The sequence below is a fragment of the Trachurus trachurus genome, assembly GCF_905171665.1.
Source record: "Trachurus trachurus genome assembly, chromosome: 21".
Taxonomy (NCBI): domain Eukaryota; kingdom Metazoa; phylum Chordata; class Actinopteri; order Carangiformes; family Carangidae; genus Trachurus; species Trachurus trachurus.
The window spans coordinates 1,812,418-1,835,470 of NC_139899.1; the positions used below are offsets into that span (position 1 = coordinate 1,812,418).

At 41.4% G+C, this 23,053-nt stretch overlaps 1 protein-coding gene across 2 annotated transcripts; it reads right to left on the minus strand.

The window, feature by feature from the left end:
* Window positions 1-418: 418 nt before the first annotated feature.
* LOC311004245 (signal transducer and activator of transcription 4-like) lies at window positions 419-22,330 on the minus strand. 2 transcript variants are annotated; one of them, XM_083996203.1, is made up of 24 exons: window positions 22,273-22,330; window positions 22,028-22,156; window positions 19,490-19,625; window positions 14,916-15,014; window positions 12,989-13,081; window positions 12,792-12,870; window positions 12,612-12,697; window positions 11,771-11,922; window positions 10,083-10,241; window positions 8,111-8,203; window positions 7,166-7,225; window positions 6,997-7,017; window positions 5,741-5,831; window positions 5,496-5,540; window positions 5,152-5,235; window positions 4,966-5,064; window positions 4,733-4,868; window positions 4,491-4,543; window positions 4,248-4,342; window positions 3,900-4,036; window positions 2,808-2,999; window positions 2,649-2,694; window positions 1,908-2,013; window positions 419-678 (listed from the first exon to the last, which is right to left on the minus strand). In XM_083996203.1, the coding sequence occupies exons 1-24, from the start codon at window positions 22,314-22,316 to the stop codon at window positions 655-657; spliced, it is 2,259 nt and encodes a 752-aa protein (XP_083852329.1). In that variant the 5' UTR covers window positions 22,317-22,330; the 3' UTR covers window positions 419-654. The 2 variants fall into 2 exon arrangements, with proteins under 2 accessions (XP_083852329.1, XP_083852328.1); XM_083996202.1 differs by having other exon boundaries at window positions 5,741-5,834.
* Between the last annotated feature and the right edge of the window lie 723 nt (window positions 22,331-23,053).

Sequence of the window (23,053 nt, forward strand, 5' to 3'; positions counted from 1 at the left end):
AGAACAGCTGTGTTATTGTTCTGACTCAGTCTCCGTCACTTTACTTCATGTATCCGCCCGATTCATTCTCTGAGAATCACGTGATTCTTCAGAAACTCTGGAGTGCACGTTGAGGAAGTACTGGGCAATAAACAAATCAAAAATATGTTTAAGACATTTTTTTTTATTTCCGGTTGCTTTCAAAATAAAAGCTCTACAAATCTCAGCCGTGTCATCTGCAGACGTTGCCATGCCTCATTGTGTTCAATAGGTGGCAGCTGAGCTCATCATTACTGAAGGAAGTATAGTAATAATGTGTCAGCATGTTGGATCAAAAACATTGTGTAACCATTATGTACAGCTGAAGTCACTACGTAAACAAGGCAGTGGTGCAGGGATACAGAAAGTAATGTGAATATAATGTAGTACACCAGTCACACTAAACACATTAAAAATGTTTTATATACAATATAGTAGAAACACATTCAGTAGGCTGTCAAAAACAATTGTGAATATAAAAGTGATTGATTCAATTTTTTTTTTTTTTTTTTTTTTTTACCATAAAAACCTCTTTAAATACAACAGACTGATGTAGATGCAGGCATCAGTTGAAGGCTGGTGGATGGAAGTTATCAGGGAACTCTGAGCCCAATGTTGCACCCGTCTCATCTCCCTTTACTCTGAATATGGAGAACTCATCTGTGAAGTAAAAGAAGAACATCAGCACCAGATAATATGAACGGCCCTGTTGCAAAGATGTATAGACACTTACAGTAAAGGAGAAGTGCCAATTTTTTACAACCTGGACCTGATTTCTGGCACAAAATACGGCCATTTACTCACCCATACAACTTGGTGTCATTAGGAGTCCTTCTCCTTTAAGTTGTGCTGTTTGTATTATGTCATTTGTTACGGTGATGTTGGTTTTCAAAATTATAATTGTGCTAATTTGTTTTGCCTAACCCTAACACAAAAACCCATCACACACACACACACACACACACACACACACACACACACACACACACACACACACACACACACACACACACACACACACACACACACACACACACACACACACACACACACACACACACAAGGACAAGGCTGCTGTTTTTCTATATTTTTCATGTGAACACATTCAATAAAAATCATAGGAAGAAAATCAAAATGAAAGTCATTTTGTATATCAGGTTGGCAATGTACAGGACTTTTTGTCGAACAGCATGAACAGAATGGTGTATTTGTAAGGAACTATTTTCAATTGTGGATTAAAACACATCTGTCACAGAATTAAGTGACGGTGTATAAGGGACCGAGTCAAAATAAACTACTGTATATTTTATGTGTCATTTGGTCTTTTCATTGGATGTATTTATACCAAGGAAAATACAGATTACTGCCGACCTTATCCTTTAAAACAGTAGGCCGATATAAATATAGCTCTAACAAACTTGACATCTAAAGTCATCTGTCGCTCATCATCTTAAATACTTTGGGTGAATAAAGACTATTTTAAGAAAAATGTCCAAGTGAGGAACTGTATCCAAGCACTGAGCTCCATTTACTTCGGCAGAAAATGTCAGAATTCAAAACTCACAAGACTGGCTTTAAAGACTCTCTGCCTTTTTGTTGCTCTCCCCACAACAACAAGTTAGCAAACAAGATTTCCTGACTTTTGTTGCTGGTTGCTACTGGTCAGAGCCGGTGTCACTAATTAACTTAACTAACTCCTGAGTTAGCCTGCGGTTAAGATGTCTGATGTCTGTGGCCTAAAACGAGTCAGTGTTTATTTCTGTGAGAAAGCCTCAACTTGCATTAAACTCATCTATGAGCACATTTAAGACTGGACCAACACTACACACCACTGTGACATGTACAGTATTTGTGGAAGCTGCCCCGGATGCTGAGGCGTGTGAACTCACCGTGTCAATGTCGAAGCACAGGTGTTCGTTGAGCATGTCAAACTCCCCGGGAGTCATTGGGGGCTCAGGAGACTGGCAGGAAGGTGGTGTGGCATTTGAATTAGGCCTGGATACAAGGGAGACAAACTACAAGTGAAGGCAGTGTTCAGTGTTCCACTCATCATAAACCATTATGCTGTAGGTTGTACTGACAGCTTTTCAACATTCATACCCCAAATATTGAGTGTTAAAGGGATAGTTCAAAATTTTGGCAAATTGGCCAATGCCATAATCCCTATAGTTTTAGGAGTAGGTTCATTACCTTTAATTCTCGGTGCAAGCTATTTTTAGAATGGCGGAGCAGAGCCGCAAGCTGCTCAGAGCTAAACTAAGGAGGCTGATGGAATTTTTTGGTTTCCCTTATCAAACTCATCAAATACACATTCCAACAACTCCAAAACGCTCTGGTGGACAAGTTGTGACCTGCACATTCACCACACTATGAGATAATAACGGAACGTTACGAGACAGAGTTGTTTTCAAGGTAAATTCATGCAAATCCGCTGATGCGCGTTCCCGTCGGGGGCAGTTTTTCGGCAAGTAGTCTGCATTTGCCTCGAAAACAACTCTGCCGTTCTAAAAAAGGCTTGCACTGATAGGTAACGAACCTACTCTTACTCTCTACTCTTAATTAACAAAGGTTCATCCAAAATTCATAAAAAAGTTATTTGAATAATAGTTTCATGTCAGTAATGAACTCACCTCAACTGCGAGATGGGGATCAGGACAGATGGTATGTATGGATATGCTGGAAATCGAAAATGAGGGAGATTAGTGATGTAGTCCACTATCTTGTCCATCAACACACACTCAGAACATGCTCTAAAAACAGCGCATGAGGGATTGGGTTTGTATCCTTACCTTTGCTCGGCTGACTGTTGTAAAGCCGACCGAAGGCCTCGTCCTTGGGGATGTCGGGGTAGAGGAACTTGAGGGGGTTCTCTGGGACAAAACCATCCGAGATCACTTTGTAGTCCCGTATGATGTCGGCAAATGGGAGAGCACTGAGCCGGTTCTTAGTGTACGGCTCCACCGAGTTGAGCTTCGCATCTCCTGTTGTAACAGCAATATTGATAATTATGGTTACAACTTTTTTTCAAATAAGGACAACTAATTAAGTACATAATGAGAAGCAAGTGTATACAAACATAGAGTTTGACTGAGAGTTGATTTTGAAAGGTCGAGCTGGAAAAAGTCAACAGCTGATTACTCGGCCTATACCTAAAATAAGGTATAAGCACATAGCTGAGTCTGCATCACATTTTAATCAGAATAACCTCTTTAGTCCTCAGCCATCTCCACGATGTCACAGGCAGCTCAGCTGTGTAAAGCTCCATTTTCCGCAATATAGGCAACTATTTATATTGTGTTTAGTGGGCAGCAGTAATGTCAAGTCCTGTTTGAATATTAATTATCTCAGGTACATAACTGTCTTTACAAGCTGTTTAACAGGTAAGTTTAAAGGCACCAACAGTCAGCTGACCTTATGTGACCTTTGATCTGGTCAGTTCTATGAGCTGCCCCATAGCTCCACTGTTCAGTCAGCTAGACAGGGCACTACAGCAATCAAGAGCATGTATACATTTCTTTGTCACTAACAGAGGTGATCTAATTTTTTTTAAAACATTCCTCCAATTATAAAACACAACTGGCCTTCATGGTCCTGAAGAACAACCAAACATTTAGTAGCTGACATCCTGCTGTGAGTGAAGGGGGTAAAGTGAGGCTGCATCTGTTTTGAAGTGTCTTTGGGGCCAGTGATGAGAACTTTTGTCTTGTCACAGATACATTTTAAGACCTTCAACAAAAGTATGTCAAATAGATTCTGGTCTGTTTTTATGCAGGGTGCTTTCCAATCAAGTAGTTATTTAAATGCATAATATAAGCATTTTAAAATGGTTTTGTTTGTTTTTCTATGCAGTTGGTTTGGTGGAAACGTGGTGGAAAGCTCACCGTTGTCATTGTGCTCCACCCAGGTAAAGGTGATTCCTCCAAGGTGGCTCTCACTGAAGCGTAGGAGGAACGTGCCTGGCTCCCTGTCCTTCAGCAGGGTGCGCTCCATCTCTTTACTCACAAAGCCCATGATGTAGCTAAACAAGACATGCTGTTATTCTTTGCATTGAATGTTTTGTCTGACATTCTCTATACAGCATTAACTTTGGACATTTTATCAGCACACATTGTCCAAACTGTCCTCACCGTTTTCATCATTTAGCCTCAATGTACACTTATTAAATCTGCATAATAGAAAGGTCTGGCCCTTGGAGCCGTCCTTCTACATACGTAGTGAAATGAACTTACTTCTCATTCCAAACAGGCAGCAAGTGTTTCTTGATGAGCTCCAGGATGGAGTCCAGCCACATCCAGAAACTGAAGGGCTTCCCTGGAATATTCTCCTGGAGCAATCAGACACAAAGAGCAAATACTCAGCATTTAAACGCATTAAAATCACATCATGTGCAGCATGGGATGGAGATATGACATAATGCTTTCTTATCAGCCACAGCCACCATGTTTGATGTGGTTATGTAACTGACTTCTTACCTTTGAAAACTTCGACCAGGACACCTGATAGTCACTACAGGAGGCATGCTGACCTACAGAGATACAGGAGATAACATCAGACTAAGGACTCGTGCAAGAAGCTCTGAACTCTTCAAGTAAACAGCCTCAGTATGGTCTTAACAGCAACTATCAGCTCTTAGTCTAACGCTGGCTTATACATGTTTTTTTTTCATCTTTTTTCACTTATTCCAAAGTCAAATCGCGCTCAAGCGTCAACAGACCGAGAAGCTTTTCTCCCAGCATGGTGAGCTGCTCCTTGTTCAGGCCCCGACCAGCAAAAGTGGAGAACTGCCAGCTGAGGACCTCAGAGAGCTGACTCCAACTGGCCCGAGGCGGGTTCCCAAAGAAGGCCAAGTTCTGGGAAGGGTAAAGGGAGAACATTTTTTTTTTTATATGAACACTTTCCATTTCTTCCAGGACATTAAAAACAGTCAGAGTCAGAGTTTTGGCTCACCCTGGGCTCATCTGTCAGAAGGTTGTACCACATGACGGAGGCCCATCCTCCAGGCAGCTGGCTCACATTGGAAATAACCACCAGCGGCAGAGAACATGTCTGAAAGAAATCACACACACAATTATTAGGCCTCTGCCAACAAAACAACAATCGACAGCCAGCCAATCAAGTAGAATCAACTCTGACCTCCAGATCGATGGTGAGACCCTGCACCGTGAAGCAAGCCTCAAAACTGAGAGAGTGAAGTTCCTCTGTCACAGAGAGCAGACCCTGCAAAACACACAGGAACCCCACATCACTGCTTCATGTACAGATGATGAGACTCATCTAGTCTAACTGTGTTAAAGTGGTGAGACAGAAAATAGTGGAAATTATAGTTTATCAGTTACATTTTGAAATTAATTTGAATTTAGAAAACAAAGCACAAAAACAAATTTGCTGATTTCATGTCAACCAGTAAGTCTGATGAGTCCTGTTGTCTATATATGTACGTTATAAACATAATAGTGTTCAGAGAGCACATGACTTACCTCGTTCCCCTTTGTGCCATTGATATATTTCTTCTCTTTCAGCTGCTGTAAGGTACAAACCCAGTGTCAGTGTCAGACCACGATAGAGCTAATTCAGTTCTATATTATATACACATGTAAGTGCAACTGGATTTAGTCTACTGTGAGTGTGTGAGACAGATTTAGAACAAAGAGATAATACAGTGGCTTCTTGAAGATTTTTTCAATAATAAATGAAATCCTAACAACAATCAGACAGCTCTTACCAGGTGTCTGAACTCCACCGAGAGGCAGCCATTGGAGTAATCCTCAATATCCATGACTTTAGTGTTGTTGGTCAGGATGAAAAACTGACGACTTCTGATTGAATAAGATGGTAAAACAAAACAAAACAAAACAAAACAAAAAAGATTTGAATAAACACGCTGAAATCATGCAGCAGAGCGTATCAGTCGCTGAGTGATTTTGGATGATACACCGCAACTTAAAGGACAATTTGGTGCAAATTCAACTCAGGGCTGTATTTTCCTAACATTTTAGGTCTAAAAGAAGGAATCTGAAGATTTTCAGTTTAATTGCTCCTGTTTTGCGGTAGTTGTGTCTGTCCCCGCATCGCCACGGCAGCGATGAATGGGAGCGGATGCAAGTTCCGCTGTTTACATCCCTCAAAGCCACAATTTTTTCCACAGACAGCGTCAGATGGCTACTCAAACATGCACCCAGAAGTTTATTTACTTCAAGCAAGCCGACATGTTTGTAAAACTAGATCTAATTAAAAGTCTCCCAGAGTCTCGCACAAGTTGATGCTCGGTGTGTTCACGTGCAGTCGGAAGCTCCTGTTTGTGTCATAAACACAGGAATATCAACTCTTGACTTGCTTGAAGTAAATACACTTCTTGGTGCATGTTTGAGTAGCCATCTGACGCTGTCTGTGGAAAAAAATGCGGCTCTGAGGGATGTAAACAGCCTAAACAGCGGGACTTCCATCTGATCGCTGCCGTGGCGATGCGGGGACAGACACAACTACCGCAAAACAGGAGCAATTAAACGGAAAATCTTCAGATTCCTTCTTTTAGACCTAAAATGTTAGGAAAAATACAGCCCTGAGTTGAATTTGCCCGGAATTGTCCTTTAAGCTGTGAAACAGGTTGAAACACGACTTGAACTATAAATGTAAAAAACACCAAACTTCACATGATTGTAATAACTACCGAAGCTCAGCTATGAGACCTGGGAGAGGATACAGTAGCTCTCCTCAACTCTGTTATAACCAGGTCATGAAAACACAAAGCAGCAATTTTGTTGTTCTGTATGTTGTTTTTATTGTTGTTTTATTACTATTGTGAAAGACTAATAAAACATTGTTTTATAGAGCTTGTAGGTATTCAGTACTGTATGTGATATTTGTAATCTAGTGTAGTGTGCTGTTCTTCACACCTGCTGACATGGTGCAACACTGCTTCTATCTGAGCTAAAATTAAACATCAGCAGAACATCCTGTTTCGAGGTTGGTTGTACTCACACTCTGCCGGGGGGAAGGTCCCTAAACACACAAACACACACAATTAAAAAGGTTGCACCGACATATTCTTCAAATGCAGGGTGTAACTTTCACATTGACCAATACATTGATGGAATGGTTAGGAGTCATATGCACACAATATTGCTAAGAATTAAAATTAAAATCTCACTTGTCAAATGTGGTTTTCACTTTCAGCTGATAGTCCACCTCTGGAAGTTTAACCAGGAGTCTGGGGGGAATCAGAGAAAGAGAGAGAGAGAAACTTAACTGAACTCTCAACCAACACAGATGAAACATTTTTTTCTAAGCATTAACATATATATATATATACATAACTAGCCTATAAGTAGCAAAAAGGTCAGATATTGTTTGATTTAAAGGTACATTGTGTAGGAATTCCTCCCATCTAGCGTTGCGGTTGTATATTGCAAGCAACTCAATCGTATTTTTCATGCTGCATTCACGTGATATTGGGCAGACTGCAGACGGACGACAGCCGCTGCACGTAACGGCATAAACAAGCCTCTATGTAAACAAGTGGTCCGTCAGCACGAGGCAAAACAATACACGTGACAATATGTTGTCATGGTGATGTGGTATTGTTTACCTGACCCACGTTTTACCGGCTTTCTCTCGACTTCTGTGACTAAAATGACATCTGGTTTGTTAGCGACGGCCGTCTGCCTGACTGCAGGTGAATGCAGCATCAGTGTAACGCTCCATTCCTCCTCACTGCGTTACCACGGTGACTTTTCACAGACGCCACCTCGACCTGAGCCGACAGCTCCGGTGTCTCCGCTGAGTTTCCGTGGTTTCCTACCGTCACACTGCCACTGAACGTAAAAACATGGAGACACCACATGGCAGCCAGCACCGAGCTTACCCGCTCCATGGAGATATGAATGATATGAACGGCTCATTCAGAGCTGAAAGGAACACTTCACTTTGTTGATGGGGGGGATTACTGATTCATGAAAAACGAAATAATCCGATTTTCATGAATAGATAACAGGAGAAGTTACACAATGTCCCTTTAAAATCAGTGTGTAAACAGGAATATCACAGTCAAACACAGCAGGAAAACCTCAGGTAAACACATGTTACATAATGATACCTGACTTTGGTGGTGAATTGTACTCCAGTCTTGATGATGAGGGGTTTTTGTGGATGTGTGGGCATACACGGCTGCTTCTCCACCACAAATGAGCTGAGAACAAAGCCAGACCTCACATCATTTACAGTTTTCAGCAAACAGTAGCAGCACGTTCAACAACAAATACTCTAAACAGATTAAAGAGAGCAATGGCCCTCACAGATCACAGATAGAGAGAAGTCTTCCTGTTTATTGTGGGGCAAAGAAAGAATGTGTTTCAGCTATACGCCACCATCGGCGTAAATAATAGTAGTGGAAGTGACAATTCATACAGAACAGGTGTCAGGTTTAAACTCCTGACAAAGAGAGATTAGACAATGAAATTAAAGAATTTCTTAGAGGCCACAAGGAGGAAGGTGTCACATCACATGATGACAAATAGCTAAACTGTAATTCAAGAACAAATGTGAAGAATCACCACCACAGAGATACAGTTACAATTTCCTGATGAGAAAAGGGATGTAATGTGAATAAAAGGCAAAGTACTAAGTAGCTACACAAAACTCAGACGAGAGCTATCAATAACAGGAAGCAATAGCAACTCAGCATAAAAGGCAGAGACAGAGAATATACAACTATAGCCTATGACTCAGTTTCCCCAAAAAGATACCCAAAAAATCTTCAAGTACTAATCATATAATGGGAAATTACATAATAGAAATATTACATAACTAACATAACATAATAATAGCAGAATTAGTTTGATGATGATGTTCACATAATGATAATAACAATTTACAGCTTTCATCATGGTCACTTGAGTCACGCCTGAGAGAGTCAAACCACAGCTGGGTGTGTTTCCTGTATCAGCACCTTTCTCTGTTTCCTTTTCTACTACACTGTGCTTTTAGCGCTCTAAGTAAAGCAAGGGTGTGCTATCACAACACTGCTTCTTAGAAAGCCTTTATGTTTCATCTTTACATTGTCAGAGGCAGCTGACTTGTCTCTGTTCTTTAGATCTCTGTGTATGAGCGCTTCTCTGTACATCAAACAGACCCAGTGAGAGGTCGACCCTGTGATGGGACCGGTTGGAGCTTTGGAGAAGAGTGAATTATTTATTGTATAGTATTGTGAATTAGTTAGTCAGGTAGTTGTATTCATGGTTGAGGACTGGGTCAGGTAGAAGAGACTTACTGATTTGCATCTCACACAAACAATCAAGGCTTAAAGGGATAGTTGAACATTTTTGGCAAATTGGCCCATTGCCATAATCCCTATAGTCATAGCAGTAGGTTCGTTACCTTTAATTGTCGGTGCAAGCTATTTTTAGAACGGCAGAGCAGAGTCACGAGCTGTTCATAGCTACGCTACAGGGGTTAATGGGATTTCTTGGTTTCCCTAATCAAACTCATCAAATACACAATCCAACAACTCTCCACGCTCTCATGGAAAGGTTGTGACCTGCACATTCACCACGCTATGAGATAATGACAGAATGTTACCAGACAGAGTTGTTTTTGTGGTAAATCCATGCAAAACCACTGATGCGCGTTCCAGTCAGGGGCAGTTTTGGGCAAGCAGTCTCTGCATTTACCTCGAAAACAACTCTGTCTCGTAACATTCCGATATTATCTCATAGCGTGGTGAATGTGCAGGTCACAACTTGTCCACTAGAGCGTTTTAGAGTTGTTGGATTGTGTATTTGATGAGTTTGATGAGGGAAACCAAGAAATCCCATGAGCCTCTGTAGCGTAGCTCTGAGCAGCTCACGGCTCTGCTCCACCATTCTAAAAATAGCTTGCACCGACAATTAAAGAAATTAAAGGTAAAAATAAAAAATAAAACTGTTCATTCTCAAACAACGATTTACTGACGAAGGTGTGGGAACAAAATTAAAAGATTATAGGCCCTATTGTGTTTTTAAAATGTGTGTCCACGGTGTTGGTTGTGTTTTGTTGCCTGTGTTGCGTAGCATGGTGTTCAGAGTAGCTACCTCTTGATGAGGTGGTAGATGAGGTATTTGACTCGCTCCTCCATCTGGGTTTTCTGCAGTGGGATTGGGTCACCCTCGTAGGTCACCTTGACAACCAGCTCCCCCAGTTTGTCCAGCTGACGTTTGATCTGGAAGAGACTCTGGGCTGTCAGAGTAAACCTGAGAGGGGATGAAGAGGGTGAGATGTTTCTTTAAAATGTGACATTCATATATATCATGTCACACTGTTCTGTTCTTACAAGAGTTTCTACTTCCTCAGACTATTTTGGGAAAAGACAGTTGCTTTTATTTCAATCTGGGTGATGGACCAACAAACAGTTGAGCCAAACAGATGTGAATGCTTTAATCTATCTATTTCTGTGTTTTTATACAGAAGCAACCTGTTTTATCAGAGTGTGGACAGAACTGTTGGAAACCAGGAGGACTCCTCTCTTTCTCCAAACTAACAAGTGGCACCAGTACAAAGATGAGAAAGGGTGAAAGGGCAGCATGTGCAGAAAAAACTACAAACACTCTTGACATTAGTTGAGCTATATGTTTTCATGATAAAGAAATTATCAGATGACCCAGTTATTCCTATCTGATTGTTCTAATAATGAGCCCTTCATTTAATCATCAGGAGTTACGGTTTGGGAAATTCTGATAAACCTACACACTACCCAACAAAGTACAAAGAACTCCAGCCATCTGAAACTCAAATGTCAGATGATCAAGAGGAGTTGTACTAAGTAAGAACACAGTAAAAATGTTTCCTGTGAAAAACCACCCTAACGATGTCACCGGGGTTATCTCAGTTTTGGCTTCACGATCTCAAGATGTGAGCGTGGGAAAAAACTGACTGGCAGACACAACCAGTACCACACACAGTCTTAAAAAAAGAGATAATGTTGATTTGCATCTTAGAGCTTGAACCAACCTCTGCTGCTTTGATTTTGGCTGCTCTTTTTTTTTTTTTTTTGTAAATCTGTATATCGTAGGCTCCCAAACTTCAAAGCTCAGTCACCATTCAGTCACTGCAATAACCCTCAAGTGTTCAGATCTACATGTTTCTTAAGGCAAGACACCGCAGGCAAAAACACAGTTTTCTCATGCACTGATCAATTTTGAGATTTTGGGCTATTTTTCTTCCTGAACATGTCTTCTTTCAGGTTATTTTAAGGTGATTATTTTATTTCATGTTATCTATATTTATTTTATTTATTATTTATTTATCTATATTTCATTGAATTCTCCTAAATTCACCAAAAGTTAGCATTCTACTGTGACATACTGTGCTGTGCCTGTTCCTGCCCATATCATGTCAGGTATCATTGTAAAGCTCTCTCTCTATATTGATTTTTTAGGGCTGGTGACAGTATTTTCTCATTTACAGAGTGATAAAAAGAGATATCCAAAATCCCCTCTGTAAAAACCTTTAACTCTAATATGTCAGCAAAACAAGAGGCTTTATCCATTGTTCAGATTTTGGTTCTGGAAATATGCAAAACTTGTAATACAAAAAATATTTGTCTTAATGTAAGTGATAAACTTATGAAGTTTCATGGTCTATTAAAATTTTTACCCTATTCACCTGTAGTGCCCCCTTAATGTAGGCCTACTGTACATAGAGAACATGTGAGTATGTTTCTGTCATAACTTCACTACAGTAAAAGGAAAGTGGAGATTCCAGCAGAGATCCAGCTCTTTACCAGCTCTGCAGCTGCTCCAGGCCGGTGAGCAGCGGACCACCGATGGCGGCGACCTGCTGCCTGCGTTTCCAGTCCTGCAGCTCCGGGTTGAGCTGCGAGGTCATCAGGTCGTCAATCTCCTTAATCACAACGTCCATCTTTGACAGGATCTCCTGACAGGGGGGTGTGAAGAAGAATTATACGACCTTCTTTTCTGCATAAGTGTATTTAGAGACATTAAAGGGATAGTTCACCCAAAATTGAAATTTCACTCATATTTACTCACCCTCATGTCGACTAAGGGCTGGGAGAAGTTTCAGAGTCCTCCGTGGTTTCTCTGAGTTACAGGGGGGCTCCGTGCAGCACTGCATGTCCATATAACAGTTGTAAATGGATACCACTTTTCTTCGTAACAAAAAGACACACCAAAAAACATCCAAATACCTCCATAGTGCTTGTATGTAATGTCCGTCTTGTATTGTAGCCCCCAAATGCAAAATTGTTCCGAAAAAATTAAATAACTAAATATAGACTTATTTAATTTTTTTCGGAACAATTTAGCATTTCGGGGCTTCAATACAAGACGGACATTACATACGAGCAGCATGGAGGTATTTGGATGTTTTTTGGTGTGTCTTTTTGTTACGAAGACAGTTGGTATCCATTTGCAACCGTTATATGGACATGCACTGCTACGCCAAGACCCCCTGTAACTCAGAGAAGCCACAGAGGACTCTGAAACTTCTCCCAGCCCTTAGTATACATGAGGGTGAGTTAATATGAGTGAAATTTCAATTTTGGGTGAACTATCCTTTTAAGTCCCTCCCATGTCAGCATTTCACATGATAATACAAACACATACCTTCCTTTTGAAGTCGAGCCTGTTGAGCATTTCCTGTAGTCTTGTTACTTCCTGTTTCATTACGTCAGAGTTCCTTTCTGCTGACTCTGGCATACACACACAAATATAAACTTTTGAGCACATTCTCGGGTGTATTATCACAAATTGCTTTCTGTGTGTGTTCTCGTGTGTAAATCTCACCCCGGGACTGGAGGGTCTTGTAACGGAAATCAAAGTCGTCCTGCATGTCCTCAATGTATTTCACTGCCTGGTCCATCAACTAGATGCAGACAGACACAATGTCTTTGAATTTCATTTTACAATATGAAATGTAGTGATAGTGATAGCGTTGAATTGATTATCGGTATTTGCTGAAATGACTTGAATGTTTCCGTCACCTGCACGCTGCCCCTGATGACGCCCACTCTGTTGTCCATGTTCTTCTGCCTCTCAAAGGCCACAGAGCTTTGCAATGATTTCTCCAGTGGTCCCTGAGAACACATTTTATTTTCAGTCATCTCTTTATTCTCTATGCACTGACCATCCAAAACATATAGATATAACAGTGTGAACTGTTTGTCTCATTGTGGAGTGGCCGAGGAAACTCGTACTTTGGAAACTTCACAACACAATCTTACTAAATTTTAAACAAATTTGGCCCTTCTTAAAGGGATAGTTCAACATTTTGGCAAATTGGCCCATTGCCATAATCCCTATAGTTTTAGCAGTAGGTTTGTTACCTTTAATTGTCGGTGCAAGCTATTTTTAGAACGGCGGAGCAGAGCCATAAGCTGCTCAGAGCTACGCAACAGAGGCTAATGGGATTTCTTGGTTTCCCTCATCAAACTCATCAAATACACAATCCAACAACTCCAAAATGCTCTGGTAGACAAGCTGTGACCTGCACATTCACCACGCTATGAGATAATAGCAGAACGTTTTAAGACAGAGTTGTTTTCGAGATAAATTCATGCAAAACCGCTGATGCGCGTTCCCGTTGGAGGCAGTTTTTCAGCAAGCAGTCTCTGCATTTGCCTCAAAAACAACTCTGTCTCGTAACGTTCTGTTATTATCTCGTGGTGAATGTGCAGGTTACAACAAAAAGCGTTTTGGAGTTGTTGGATTGTGTATTTGATGGGAAACCAAGAAATTCCATAAGCCTCCGTAGCGTAGCTCTGGGCAGCTCGCAGCTCTGCTCCGCCGTTCTAAAAATAGCTTGCACCGACAATTAAAGGTAACGAACAATGGGCTAATTTGCCAAAATGTTAAACTATCCCTTTAACAGCTGATGCAGCTAAAACATATCTTCACTGTCTGTTCTTCTCTCATATTGAATATTGCTTTACAAATTGGGCGTTCACAGGCGCCACAGTTCTGAAACCCATAGAACAGCTATATAATAGAGCAATCAAGATATATTTGTAATATGTATAAAACTCTATTTTGGCTATAATGAAAAAGAATGTGAAGACACATGAAGTCAAAGGTGTGCTCAGAATCTGAGCACACCTTTGACTCTAAAACTGGCTGTGCTCCAAGTATCTGAGCCTCAGATACTTGGAGCACAGCCAGTTTTAGAGTCTGGAGGCGTTATTGCCTGTAGCAATAATAACATTTGTGTGACTCTCGGAGAATCAGTTTATGATTCTTCTCCGTAACAGACCGAGTGATGTAATGGCAAGTCAAAGTCAACTGTGGTGATTCCTGAGATTAACTCCTGACAGTGATGATGCGATGACTTTGGAGCATCTCAGACATAAGTGAGAAAATAGAGTTTTATACAGTATGGGGTTTGATATTTTGCTGAGATATTTCAGTTTGCAAAATAAATAAGCTGTAAATACAGCACCTTGCCTTTATAGTTAGAAACACTGGCTGGCAAACAACTCTAATATCCAGCTTTTTAGTTCTGTTTTAAGTAGGTCCCTATCAACACCTGCAGCTCCTAAATATATATACTGTATAAAAAATATTAAGAAATAAATAAAAAAGGAATGAAGGAAAAATAAATCCTAAATAGTTTCAAATTCTTTCAGTTTCATCTACTTGTGAAAACACATCTCTGATGCAACAGTTTCCAGTTTTACAACTAAACAACTCCTAATTATCGTCAGTTATTGTTGATTCTGTTGAACCTCACTAGAACAAACAAAAAACATTTTTTATGGTTATTGCAACACTTACAGTACAAAATTACCGTAAGTGCCAGGGATTAACGCATATTGTCATTCCACACTGTTCCTGGAAGCTGGCCTTATTTACCAGCAGTGATTGTTATCAAGGAAGCAGAGGGACTTTCCCTCTGAGGGAGTTGATGAGACAAACCTGTTCCTGCATGCAAGCGCTGGAGAGGATCCTGCTCTCTTCCCTCAGGCAGTTGGAGATGACTCTGGCCATGACAGCAGGGGTGGATGCATATTTGACCTGTGGGGCCAAACACACACAATCGCATGTACTGTAAAATATAGTTGATCAATAAGATGACTGACAGCATTCACTTTTGATGATTTTCAGAGGTTGTGAGGTTTTTCCCAGAAGAGCTGTCATGCATTGAATCATAAATGGAATGCAGCTAAACTTGACCTTGAAATAATGAAAGTGAAGGTGAAGACACATGAAGTCAAAGGTGTGCTCAGATACTTGGAGCACGGCCAGTTTTAGAGTCTGGAGGCGTTATGGCCTGTAGCAATAATAACATCTGGTGACTCTCGGAGAATCAGTTTATGATTCTTCTCCGTAACAGACCGAGTGATGTAATGGCAAGTCAAAGTCAACTGAAGATTATTACTGTGGTGATTCCTGAGATTAACTCCTGACAGTGATGATGAGATGACTTTGGGAGCATCTCAGACATAAGTGAGAAAATACAGTAGAGTTTTATACATATGGGGTTTGATATTTTGCTGCAGATATTTGAGTTTGTAATTTAGAATTCTGGGAAATTTGGCTCATTGTTTTCAGAACACATTTTTAAAGGTATAATGTGTAGGAATTCCCCCCATCTAGCGGTGCGGTTGGATATCGGAACGTATTCTTGATGTTGCATTCACGTGAAAATGGGCAGACGTCAGACAGACAACAGACACTGCACGTAACGGCTTAAACAAGCCTCTATGTAAACAAGTGGTCCACCAGCACGAGGCAAAACAATACAGGCCTGACAATATGTTGTCATGGTGATGTCGTATTGTTTACCTGACCCACGTTTTACCGTCTTTCTCTCGTAGAGTAAAATGACATCCGGTTGGTTTGCCGACGGCCGTCTGCCTGACTGCACCTGAATGCAACATCAGTGCCTCCGTCCTTCCCATAGACTGTAAAAAGAATGGACGTAGCATCGGTGACGTCACCCATTGGTTTTGGGGAGTCGTTTTTGTGACTCAAATATGGCGGCCTGAACAGCGCCATGTTGGATTGGCCGGCCGAGAACCCGCCCACTGGCCTCGAAGCAGCTGTCCACCTACAGTCTATGCTGTCCACGGAGCTGCTCGGACCTGTCACTCAACGTTTCCGCGCCCTAATTGGCCAGAGTTTTAACCTAATAACAGTAAAACGGTAGAGTTAAAAAAAAATTCACCCCCCTCAGAGTGTGTGCGGGGGTAGAAACTATCGGTTGAGAAAAAAAAACGTTCTGACACCAGGCTTTTAACATGTTTATTGAGGATGTAAAATCGGCGATTTTAACATGGGGGTCTATGGAGAATGCTCCCTTCTGACACCAGCCCCCAGAGGAAGCCGAGGGGATTGCAGTTTTTTGAATGCGGAAGTGAGCTTCACTTCTCAGACCCACAACTGCCCCCTTGGTCCTTCCTCACACTACACAGTGGTGACAGTTTTAACAGGCCGAGCCGACAGCTCCGCTGAGTTTCTATGGTTATACGGTCACGCTGCCACTGAACGTAAAAAATGGTGATGCAACATGGCCGTCTCGGTTCGGTGCGTCGCTCCTTATATTTGTAACGACTTGTAACAACTCATTCTAAGGTACCAGAAAGCTTTCATTTGTATGCGGGTGTGATTCGACTTCAGTGAAATACGTATTTATGAAAGACATATTTGATTTTTGCTAATAAAAAGCCAAATAAGTTACATACTGGGGCTTTAAATGTGGTAGATTATTTCAGAGGGTCCCTAATAGTGTTCAATTAAAAAAAAAAAAAAAAAACTCTTATACAATGCCTTCACAGGCAGGGGGCATCCTATGACTAGTAATTGACCTTTATGTGAAGTGTCCCCGAACTTTTTTATTTGTTTTGCTTCATACTGACAGCTGAGAGCAACCCCACATAAAAAAAAAAAAAAAAATCAATGTTCACATGACATTCAGCTTAAGATACAAAAATTCCCTCAGACAAACTCCTGCCTCTGTACACAACCTCTACACAACCACAAAAGGAGTGTGGTGAGATTTTACCCATCAGCTCATTTGAAAAAAAAAACTTCAGAAAGTACGAAGAAATTCTGCTGTGGGAAGAGGAAAGTTTTCTCTGTGACTAAGGTGACATGCGTCAGCATCATTTGCCAGAACAGGGACCGAGGATGATCACATCACACCTACACACACACTTTCATGTCAATACCATAGCGTTCAACACTGGCAAGTAGCAGGTCGGCTCGTTTCTAAAACTGTTGATTACTGGCTCACTTCTCCTTTTGGGTCCACACACACGTATTTTAGAGAGACTTTTGGTGCTCATCTCTTCCTGCAGCGGTGTTCACACAACACGCATCTGACAGACGGCTTAACCAATTTTGGTTGGTTTAACCAATTGTGAGACATTTTCCTAAATTTCTGAGGAAGACTGATGAAGGTCAGGCAGACGCAGACGGAGGGGTTTTCCCCTCCCGTGATTCTGCCTGAGTCTTTTTTTTTCTGAAACTTTATTAAGTCAACTTTGTGCAATACAAATCAATACACCAACAAAATGCAGAGGCAAGCTTTCATACAAAACTTATACACAATATATTGTTTGGCTTCATTTTCAAAGATAAGAAAGAGTGGTTTTTGATTAGTGAAACGACATTTATGAATATGCCATTTGGCTAACTGTATAATAAGATTGATGATATAGTATTGTTTTCTTTTGCAGATGGATTGTCAGTGAAGCCAGCACAGGGAAAAATGAGGTTCAATCGAAAAAGAAATCAGGTTGCAAATATCTTCCCATAATTTGGTTTATAAAGGGCAAGACCAAAATAAATGAAAAACATCTTCAGGGTGTCCTACACAGAAAGAGCAGTTTAAATCCATATCTTTTTTAAACCGTTGTAAAAAAACAAAACAAAAAAAAACAAAACAAAACTTTAGATGGGTAAATTCTGTTAATTATTCTAAAAGATTATTAATTATATATCTAGCAGGATTCTGCCTGAGTCTGAGTGATGAGACAAACAATGGAGAGAGATGGAAACATGACTCTGGTTTAAATCTCTTTCGTCTTGTTGTGGATGCAACGAAAAAATGACTTAGGCTACACATCACAACAACAAGCCACAAACAACCCCCTACCATGCAAGAGTAACTACTTCCTCTGAGATGTGTTGACACATTCACGCACACGCTCAGACACACAGGAAACGGCGGTATGGGCCTCACATGGCTCTGCTGTAAAGGCTATGTCTTTTCCAGAATAAAATGTTCTGCTGAGGCATTTCACGTCAGCTCACTGCAAACAAACATCCTGTGCAGCTCCAGGAACGCCGTCTAACTTTCTTACGTGCTCACCTGGAGATCATCTACACAATATGATGACACGACAGACACACTAGCAACAGAGGGAAGGCTTGCTCCACTGCACAAAACCTCCTAATATCTGTGGGGAAACAGACACAAACACCTGCTTGTTCCCTGCCTGTGCTCTTATTAAGTATTTTCATGCATTAAAGGGATAGTTCTACATTTTGGCAAAAATTTGCCTATTGCCATAATCCCTATAGTCAGAGAGGTAGGTTCATTACCTTTAATTATCGGTGCATGTTGTTTTGAGATCGGCGGGGCAGAGACGTGAGCTGCTCAGCGAACTCAATGGATGTGAATGGTACAGGTGCCCTGTCCCTCAAAACTCATCAAATACACAATCCGACAACTCCAAAACGCTCTCGTGGACAAGTTGTGACCTGCATATTCAACACACTGTGAAATAATCATGTAACATTACATGATTATTTCAAGATGGAGTTGTTTTTGAGGCAAATCCATAGCTGGAACTACATTCCAGACATGGCTGCTGGGAGTGGAGTGATTTCAAAAGCGCAAGTAGTTCTGTGAATTTGTAAATGCAGATTTTGCAAAAGAAGTGTTTATAATACTTGTTGTTGATGTTTTGGGCTTTTACTCATTTTATTTCACATTTGAAACACTCATCGGTGAAACCAGAAGCTGCCTCTCTCAGGTAACAGAGAAGAACAACACACAAACAGAAACCACATTCAAACTAACAAAGTCGAGCGTCCAGCTGACACATTTTACTTCCCCGTCACCTCTGGCACATAGAGTTCATACGCCACACAACTACTTCTCCATATGTAACATGGTCAGTTTATGGTTGAAATGTTTGCCCCCGAGGAAGCGCACTGCTTTTCTTCCTGCCTGCCTCTGGTTCTGTGACCTCAAACTCATTCCACTTGTTTGTCACTGATATGTGTCAGTGAAAGCACGTACGATGTTTCCACACTGTGATCTTATGCCTCAGCCGTAACACCTTCTTTGTTTACTCCCTCTGATCTCCTACAGTAAACACTGTGGTGAAAGTTGTTGTAGTTGTGTCATTCATGACCTGTTGTACTGTGTGTGAGAGCTTTGTGTCAGTGCTGTAAAAAGCAACAGAAAAGTCCCGACTGAATAAAAGGTCAACGCTGCCCTGAGTGAGGACCTGTAGGGGCGGGAGGAGGGGACACACCTGTAACTGCTGCTGGATGATTTTCATGTTGTGCCTCTGTAGGAAGTTCTGCTCCTGTGAACGCACCCTCTCCAACTGGGACAGCAGGTTGGTGAACAGCACCGCCGCCGTCGACTCATCGTTAGCCGCCGTGTCCCTGGAAACACAGAGACAGCCAAACCCATGAAGATGGAATTACCGTTTTACATACAATAGCACACATTAGTTCCCCATGATGTCTACTCATGGGTAACTGTATACAACTGTATAACTTCATTCACCAGGGACAGTTAACGGTTGGAACCCCCTCATCAACCATTTTGGTTTCTGTGGCGGTTTTATGGAAACAGCTCACAGGGATGTGAAAAAGAAGAAAAAACAGGAAGGCGCCAAGAATGGGGTCCTCTGATCAGAGAACAGTCCACTTCTGTGGAACGGGGTCTGACATGTTTCTGTATAGAGCCTGCAAACATGTGCAGGGGTTTGTTGTGAATCCTGGTGTGAACACTTCAGGGTTATACTGCATTTATCAGTGTGGTGAGAAAAGGTGAAACATAACAGACTTAAAGCAGAAGTAAGCGATATTTTTGTGTTAATATAAGTCTTAAATAGTTATATCTCCCGACAGCAATCACTTACATAGAGTGTTTGGACCGAAACACGGGTCTGTCAGTCCCTCTGCTCTGCTCTGGGCCGAGGAGAAAACTTTCCTCGTATCCTACAAGTTTTATCCAATGAGGAGAGAGAACGGCATGAAGGGGCGGTCCTCTCTGTGTGTGCAGCCAAGGGATGCGCCTGAATGTGGTGACGTAGGGACGAGGACCAATAGATCCATGACGAGGGCGGGGCTGCTAACTCCATCGGCTGACAAGAAGTTATGGTGCGTTCAAGGCAACTCGTAACTCGTGTTTTTCTGACCTGTGAAGTCGTACCAGTTCGATCTGGTACGACTTCACGGGTCGGAAGTTACGAGTGGCCGTTATAGTGACTTTCACAGGTAAAACAGGTCAGAAAAACACGAGTGGGTTGCCTGGAACGCTACAAAGTCGTTAGTCGTGACTTGAAGCTGTAACTTACGGTTTCAAAAGCCTGCCTGGAACGCAGCATTAGCCAAAACGACCGGATCGCTTACTTCTGCTTTAAGGTGCATTCACACCGGACCTTATACTTTTGTCGCTGGCGGACAGCTGGAGCTCTGAGCAAAAATTAGCTCATCGCTCGAGATGGGAATTACCAAATCGACGTCATTCCGCTGGTCGTCAGTCACTTGCCGCTCAACGCTGATTGGCTGTCGTAATCCCGGTGGTGCCGGTGTATACAGAGAGACATGGCAGTGGACACCGACAAACTGGAGTCTGTTGAATTGTGCCAAACTGACGAGCGATTGCAGCTGAGCGATAAGACAATAACAAAGGGGCGATACGAGCGACAGCGAAAAAAAGAAAAAGGCCCGGTGTGGATGCACCTTTAAAGGACAATTTCAGGCAAATTCAATACTTGAGGCTATATTTTCCTAATAGTTTAGGTCTAAAAGAGGTCTTTTTAATGTCTTGTTATGCAGTAGTTCTGTCTGTCCCCGCATCGCCACGGCAGTGTATAATGGGAGCGGACAGATCTTACGCTGTTGAGGCTGTTTACATCCCTCAAAACTGCATTTTTTTTTCCCACAGACAGCGTCAGATGGCTATTCAAACATACACTGAGGAGTTTTTTTACTTCAACATGTTCATAAACGGAGATGTAATACAAAGTCTTGCGAAGTCTCTCACAAGAGTCAAGTCGATGCACTCAGTATGTTTACAGGCAGAATAAACAACAGCCTGAGCCAGACCTGTAAACACACTGAGATAGTCAACTAGACTCTATGTTTGATTAGCCGCCTGTCTGTGGGAAAAAAAGCGGTTTTGTGGGACTTAATCAGCCTTAAACAGCGTAAGATCGGTCCGCTCCCATTATACGCTGCTGTGGCGATTCCTTCTTTTAGACCTAATATATTAGGAAATTATAGCCCCAGGTTGAATTTGCCTGGAATTCAGTGTCTTATTGGACTATTAACCCCTTCAACACACACCAGCAACATTATAACATGGACTATTGTTTCTGTCTGTTATTCAGTCTTCTGCTCTGGTCTCCATCATCTGTAATAAAAAATAAATGGGTGTCTTTTTCTTTTACTTTTCTGTATTGTGGAGGTCAGGTCAGCATCAGCCTCTGTATTTGACACTTCTAACCCTCGCTCTGACCATCTTTCAAAAGCACTAGCACACAGGAGGAAGTGTCAGGTTTGTAATATGGGCTACTTCTCTACAGCAGGTCCACAGCGTCATTTTATGGGTCAATTCATCAAAATAGAAAAAAAAACTACATGTTTTTTTTCCACCCTCGGCGGCTGATTCTGAAGTAGTTGTGGTTTCTGTCAGTCAGTGTTTCCACACTAAACCCACTGCCTCACTTCTACTGAAATTGTTTTTTTTCTCTGTAATTGTGTTGAGGTAACCTTTTGCATCTGTCTAACACTCTTTCATTTCATATGTCCTATGACAAACACAGGGGACTCACCAGTCCTGAGACTCGATCCAGCTGGCCAGACCCTGTCTGATGTCCATGGGGAAGTTATCATCATACAGATAATCCACATGCTCCAGGAGCCTCATCTCCAGCTGCTGAATCTGCTTCCACTGGCTCATGCTGCGGCGAGCCAAACACACACATCTCATATTATATTAAATACATTACATTACATTTAAATATTACATTTCAAATTCATCAGTAGTAATAATGCAGTGAGCAGCGGTATTTGTTACCTGTGACGTTCAGTGCGCTGCTCCCCGTCGCTCACACTCAACATGTGCACTTGTTTCTCTCTCTGACTTTCGTTTTTTAATGTGAGTGCGTTCAGGAAGCGCTCTCTCATTTCCACCCACACTGACGCTCCCCTCAGGTAGGCTTTTCAGGAAACCCCGCCCACACAGCAGACGCACGGGCGCACGCGCACGCACGCACACAAACACACACACATGAAAAAGTATTGTGATCAGTGAGGTGAGAGAGGAAGAAGGTGACGATTTACCGGTAATAAGGAGGTGGTGCCAGGGCGTGTGAGTTAGAAATGAAACAGAAATAAGAAACAATGAGTGTCACTACTCACTTGTTAATTTATTACACCGATCAGGTGTTTACTAATCTGAATTCATGTCAACAACTTCTTTTTGTTGAACTTTTTATTCAGCGTTCTTCAATAGAGACATTGTAAATAGCAATAGTAACAGTATGATCAATAAAATCATTAAGAAACAAAACATGAGGTCCACTAAACACTATCACATATCAAAAATGTTCAAATAATATGGCCTAATTGTTTTTTTTGCCAATTTATTGTTTATGCTTTTCATGTTCCCAATGGTGTTCAAATGTAATTTAAGGTTCATTTTAAAGATGTAAGAGGGGATTTTCTTTAGCCAAATTGTTTTGTGTAAATTATATTTTGCTAAAATAATGATCAAATGTACCTAGAATGTATTTTTCATCAGATGATAAATTTGGGTTGGTGATAATCTTATCTGATATATCTGATTTACTCGATTC

Bases quoted from the DNA above. Each gene is read 5' to 3' on its own strand.
- LOC311004245 (XM_083996202.1), bottom strand. From the start codon at position 22,316: ATGTTGAGTGTGAGCGACGGGGAGCAGCGCACTGAACGTCACAG. The intron at 8,204-10,082 runs GTAGCTACTCTG...CTTTGTTCTCAG, and splicing joins ATCTACCACCTCATCAAGAG to CTCATTTGTGGTGGAGAAGC. The intron at 4,869-4,965 runs GTGAGCCAAAAC...TACCCTTCCCAG, and splicing joins TTCTGACAGATGAGCCCAGG to AACTTGGCCTTCTTTGGGAA.